Raw genomic sequence first — 6,390 nt, forward strand, 5'->3', positions numbered from 1 at the left:
TTCAAAGCACTCTTGATTGTGCATCTCATTTCACTCAGAGAGAGAAATTGGTGTCTATCTCCTTGGAAATTTGAAGATATGCTTCATCTCATAGATAAAAGAAAGAAGTGGAGTCCAGAATATAAACATGGGTGTAAGTGCTGTGTGATGTTTTCAGTGAAAAGAATGAAGGATTCATATATAATTAGGAACTACACAGCCTGATTTTCATGGTTTATTTCTTTGATTTACATAAAAACCCATTGTATTCTATAGACTATGGTGGGGCATATTGGCGATGCCACAGCCACAACTTTATTAACACATCCACACCTCATAGAGAAGCTAGGATGGAGTCTGCTGGAAACAGAAATCTGTCTGCAAGACTCCATTGTACATATGATAGAACCTAAAACACATCACAGAACCGAAAACATACTTTTTCCACTAGAGTGTGTATGATATGTTGACAAGCCAGTTTTCTGAGAAGATAAAGTAGAATTTAGAAGACAAACCTCACAGAGTGGATCAATTTAGCTTTAAAGATGGAGGATGAGTATGTGCATATTCTGGTGTTGGTAGTCCGTGTTGTGGGGAATATTTTAACCACCTTCAAAAACAGTTTCCCCACATTCTCCGCCCAGATGAGATCTGGAGCTGTCGAGCACAAAACGTCCCCTTTGCTCCTTAAAGACTATGATCCGGGAGGTCTTCTAACCCATTTTGGCATCCAGTGGCTTCTTATAGAAACGCATCTAGACTGTGAACTGAGCTACAATCCCATGCCGCCCAGGGAGGGGAAAGGATTTTCTCTCTCTACCCTGTCTTTCTGCATGGGAGATGGCAGTGGCGGCAGCAACACCCACGTGGTGAGCGCCATCTTTTAGAACTCCCAAAGCAGAGGTATGAGTTTGCAGTGACGTGGCTCGCAGGAGATCATGGGATGAGGGTGTTACCGGCACGCTCTCTGCCCAGATGAGATCCGGAGCTGCCGAGCACAAAACGGCCCCTCTGCTCCTTAAAGACTATGATTCGGGAGGTCTTCTAACCCATTTTGGCACCCAGAGGCTTCTTATAGAAATGCATCCAGACCAGAATTGCTTTCAGCAGCACGAGCTCATATAATCTTCATTCTCAGCAATGGAAAACAAATTATCAAATGATGCCTTTTCAGCAGGTTTGATTGTTGGGGGAAATTTTCAAATAACGATAGTGAGTTATCTGTTGAAATATTGAGTGTATTTAAAGTATAGAGAGAATAAAGTGAAGATCATTAGCCACTCAGGTGGGGGGTGAGTGTAGGAGGGGGGTATATTGGGGTTGTTGGTGGTGGAACATGTGCACTGGTGAAGGGATGGGGGTTTAATCTTTATATGACTGAGACTTAAACCTGAAAGCTTTGTAACTTTTTTCACAGTGATTCAATAAATTTTTTTAAAAATTTAAAAAAAACAACACAAAAACAGTTTCCCCATCTGAAAAATGAAACTACTACTAACTCCTACCTTCACAGGAGTGTAAAGATTATTAAATATGAAGTATGTCACATACATGCTAAGCATGGAATATATATGCTAATCTTTTATCATTTCCCTTTCATTTTAGCTGATTGAATAATCTGAATTTGACCATTTCTTTAGAGATGATTAATAATTTAAATGTGTCAAGTTATGTTGAGTTAATCATCTAATCTAAATCATTGCTATTTTATGTTCAACTTGGGCCCATTTGGGGGCCCATAAAAATTATACAATGCATGGACATACTGGAGATATACACAAACGCAGATGAATTGCTTTTCTGATCTTTCACCCATCAAAAATCAAATAAGCATTTACAGCTGATTAGCTCATTTGCTAACTTTTATTGAGCTTTTGTTTTATGCAAGATCTGTTTTGTTTGTTTGCTTTTACTTTGCAAAGAACTATTGTTTCAGTAGACATCATGTCAAGTGCACAAAGTCCTTCGTACATGGGATATTGATAGCCTTGTTCTGCATGTCATCACTTTCTTTTTGCCTTCTGTCATCTATCTGCTTGCATCTCCCCTGTGACTGCTACTTAATTAGTCCTAATTGATGCTCAGATCAAACTCTACCTGCCCTGTATTTTTACAAAGGGGCTGGCCCACCTTGAAATAAATGCCCAGGTCCCCTTCCTTCATGTGTTTTCTCAGCTTGGGATCATGGGAGATACAAATGGAAGAACAGAAAGAAGAGGAATGGGAAAGCCAGGCCTTTCTTCTCTGTCTTTGTTTTCAACAGGCAGTAGCTGACACTCTAGTTCCAGGTAAGAAGCCACATTCACTTTTCCCTGGGAAACCGGGGCCCATCTAGATGGCACAGAACTTCCATGTGGAAGGCTCCACACTAGTTCTATGATCAGCCATCACCACTTAAAATCCTTATATCTTCAACTTTTACCTGTATCACTGTGTCACTGTCAGCCTGTTGTTACGAGTGGGCACCAGTAAGGTCTCCATTCGTCACTGTCACATGCTAGTGTAGCCTGATGGTGCATTGGGGTTCTTTCAGAGTCAGGGGAATGAGGACCGTCGTAGTTACTGTTTTTGGCATATCGAGTATGCCACAGGTAGCTTGCCAGACTACCGTGCAGGTGGGATTCTCTCAGTAACTTACCAAGCTCTCCGAGAGGGACGGAGGCTTTGGAGGCGGCCTCTAATCTCCTTTACAGGTGTTCCCAATCTACCGAATGTAAGCTTTTAGCTGACTGGCATGTTGTAAAGATCTGACAAACACACATCTGCCTGTGTCTCTGGGCAGCACCTGGGACATCTGTGGCTTCAGATTGATCTCTTGAGGTTGATAGAGTGTGTCCAGAGGTTGTTGAGCAGCTGGCAGAGCAGGACCCTATCGCGGAAGGTCTGTGCCAGGTCAAACACCTGCACCGAGTCCCAGGTCACATGGTGGTTGGTTGACAGCACCCCACAGTGGATGAGTCACTATGCACAATGCCGCCACTGCTCTATGTCTGATGGCACTGCAACTCGGTCCAGCCAGGGCAGGCCGGGGCAGGCCGGAGCAGGCTAGGACAGGCCGGGACAGGCTGGGGCAGGCCAGGGCAGGCAGCAATGCTGCAGTCGCCAGCCCGGTTTCTCCATACCCTGCCAACACCATTTTGTCTGACTCTTGCAAAACAACCAACAATGTCCATCAGGAATCACGTGTAGAGTTCCATCAAGAATCACATGTAGAGTTCCATGCCTGGTGTGCTGAGCCAAGCATTGTGTAGGTAAGATGGTGAGCTGGGTTCTGGAGAACACAAGGAGTTTGGGCGGCGTCGGTTCAGGTGATACTAGGAACCTTGTACCTAGTCCTGAAAATTTTATAACAAGTTTTGGCACCAACACAGTCTAGTTCCAATTCAGATTTCCAGTTCTTTGATCCAAAGGGTCTATAATAGTACCTTTGTGTCAGTCCTGAAATTTCTAGCTTTCCAGAGCCATAAGTTGTGCCCAGGATGAACTTTGGTTGGTGTAACACACTTTCTCTTCTGTTTGGTGACCCTCTATTAATCTATTAATCTTTTAGCCAATATAGCATTCCTCTCATTTTTTTTGAATTTTTCACTTATAATTGCATTGTCTTTAATATATCATATCATAGCAGCTGACACATATACAACTGAATGACCTAAAAAATATACATTTTCTTAAATAAAATTATTTACATTTATTATCATTACTTTCAAATTAAAATTAATTTGTGAATCATATCAAATGTTTCTGAGTAACTAATATCTACATTTATTTAGGTTTATTATATGGTCGTAACTTGTGACAAGTTAAATATACTTCTTCTGATGTGAAGATTTGTTCTTCGGACTTTTACTCTTGTTTAATAATACAAGTGTATACTTTTTTTTTTTTTTTGCTTTTTTATGTCACACCAAGCAATGCTCTGGGGTTATTCCTGGCTCTGCACTCAGGAATTACTCATGGCTGTGCTTGGGGAACTATTGAACTCGGGTCAGCCACATGTAAGGCAAACTCCCTACCTGCTGTATTATCGTTCCAGCCTTGAGTATAATTCTGTTCTCTACTGTAATTCAAACTCTACCAAGACAATATTCTCTGATTTTTCAAATTTTGAAACAATTTTTATTTATATCACTATAAATTGTTTTGTTTTAGTTGTTTAATATTATCTCCTTTGTATTTCAAATTCTATTTGACTATTTTCTCCATGAGTATTTTCAAGTAAAATTTTTCATAGCAAATTTTATGCAGTTTAATATGCATTAGAATAAAATTTTTCTCTCACATTTAAGTTATAGCCTTACCAGATAAAACAAGCGTTCAACATTTTTTTGCATCAGCAAAATGAATATTATTCCATTACTTTCTGGCATGCTATGCCACTGCTGATAAATCTGAGTTTAATATACTTTTGTAGGCTAACTGCATTTTTCTTTCTGGGAGTCTTTAGAAGCTTTTCATATTGCATGATTTCAGCTATAGTAGAATATACATGTGAGTGTAACATTTCTACTTAAAACTTGGAAAACGAATCTCATATTCTTTTAAACTGCAGAAATTTGTATTTCTTTATTTCTCTTCTAATTTTATTTTCTTCCTGTTCTTATTTATAAATTCCTATTTTTTCCCTATCTCTAATATGTTGCCATGGGTGATGTCATTGCTCCTTTCACATTACACGTCACTAGACTTATACCGTAAGTGCCCTCTGTCAAATACCATTTGGCGTCATCCTTTGTTACAAAGTTTTTCTATATTATGTTTTTAGCTAGTTATTTCATGTATTGTATTGTTCACTCTAGTATATAAAGTTCTCTTCTTCATACAGCATATGTGTCTGCTATCATTTTATCCCATAACTGTATTTCTCTTAAAATGTGTATTTCTAGGGCCAGTGGTTAGGGTGCTTGTCTTGCATATGGGTTAGATCTCCAGCATCCTCCATGATACCCTGAACACTGTCACGAGTAATTTCTGAGTGCAGAGCCAAGAATAATCCTTGAGCATCACTGGGTATGGCCAAAATATGTGCGGTTCATATCATTTCTTTTTTTTTCTAATAGGGTAATGTTTCAATTATTTTCTTCCATAGATCTTGAGCTTCCAAATGTCTTGTCATTTTTTCCTGAGCTTTCTTATTCCCTTGGGATGTCAGCTACCTTATTTTTTAATTTCAAACTTCTAAAAATGATGAAAGCCAATAAGTTGTACCTGTGCAGGTTGAGCTTAAAAATCTTTTGGATAATGGAAGCACAGATGCCTGTTAAACCAAAACTTCTTGTTTTCTTCTTTCCCACTTGATTTCTTTCCTTCTCTATCCATCTCCTGTGCAAACAATGCGATCAAGGATAATCTAAGTACCCCTCTTTTTATTACCTTTCCTCATCCGATATTCCGATATCCTATTGTCCATAGGTAAGTGAGATTATCCTTTGTTTGTCTTTCTTCTTCTGCCTTATTTCACTCAACATGATATCTTCCAGTACCAACCATATTTCAGCAAATTGCACGATTTCATGTTCCTTATAGCTGCATAGTATTCTACTGTGCATATATACCATATCTTCATAATCCATTCATCTGCTATAGTTCTCTAGTAGTAGTGTAGCACTGTTATCCCGCTAATCATCGATTTACTCCACCGGGCACCAGTAGTGTCTCCATTTGTCCCAGCCCTTAGATTTTAGTATCGTAAACTTTATGCCCTCTCTCCGCGGAAGCAGTGCGCCAACTAGATGTCCTTGGGCATAGTGATGATGCGCTTGGCGTGGATGGAGCAGAGGTTGGTGTCCTCAAAGAGCCACACCAGGTAGGCCTGGCACGCCTCCTGCACAGCACCAGGACTGCCAAGCTCCAGGAGCACAGCTGGGTCTTGAAGTCCTGCTTGATCTTGCCCACCAGCTGCTGGAACGGCAACTTGCGTGTAAGCAGCTTGGTGGACTTCTGGTAGCGGCGGATCTCTCGCAGCGCCACGGTGCCAGGCCGGTAGCAGTGCGGCCTCTTCACGCCGCCCGTGGCTGGCAGGCATGCTCTTGCAGGCCGCCTTGGTGGGCAGCTGCTTGCGGGGCGCCATCCCGCTAGTCCACTTGTGCGCCGTCCGCTTCGTACAAGCCCTCTCGTTCTTCCCGACTCGGCTGGAGACTCCTTCAGGGTTAGGGAAATGAGATACATTTTTGCTACTGTTTTTGGCATAGTATGTACGTCTTAGGTACATCACCGGTAGCTTGCCAGGCTCTGCCGTGGGCGGGATACCCTCGAGTAGCTTGCTGAGCTCTCGGAGGTGGGGGTATGGAGGCTCCCTTTGGGGCGATCTCTAATTGTCCCTGCAGGTGTTCCCAGTCTACTGAATGTAAGCTCCTGGTGACCGGCTTGCTGTAACAATTTGCAGCTGACAACACACACCTGCCTGAATTT

The 6,390-nt window shown here is 41.5% G+C and overlaps 1 protein-coding gene across 1 annotated transcript; it reads right to left on the reverse strand.

Annotated features, from left to right (window-relative positions):
• Positions 1-5,707: 5,707 nt before the first annotated feature.
• LOC129399898 (histone H3-like) lies at positions 5,708-6,049 on the reverse strand. The gene has a single exon (XM_055121307.1). The coding sequence runs from the start codon at positions 6,047-6,049 to the stop codon at positions 5,708-5,710; it is 342 nt and encodes a 113-aa protein (XP_054977282.1).
• Between the last annotated feature and the right edge of the window lie 341 nt (positions 6,050-6,390).

The sequence above is a fragment of the Sorex araneus genome, chromosome X (genome assembly GCF_027595985.1).
Source record: "Sorex araneus isolate mSorAra2 chromosome X, mSorAra2.pri, whole genome shotgun sequence".
In the NCBI taxonomy this organism is placed as follows: domain Eukaryota; kingdom Metazoa; phylum Chordata; class Mammalia; order Eulipotyphla; family Soricidae; genus Sorex; species Sorex araneus.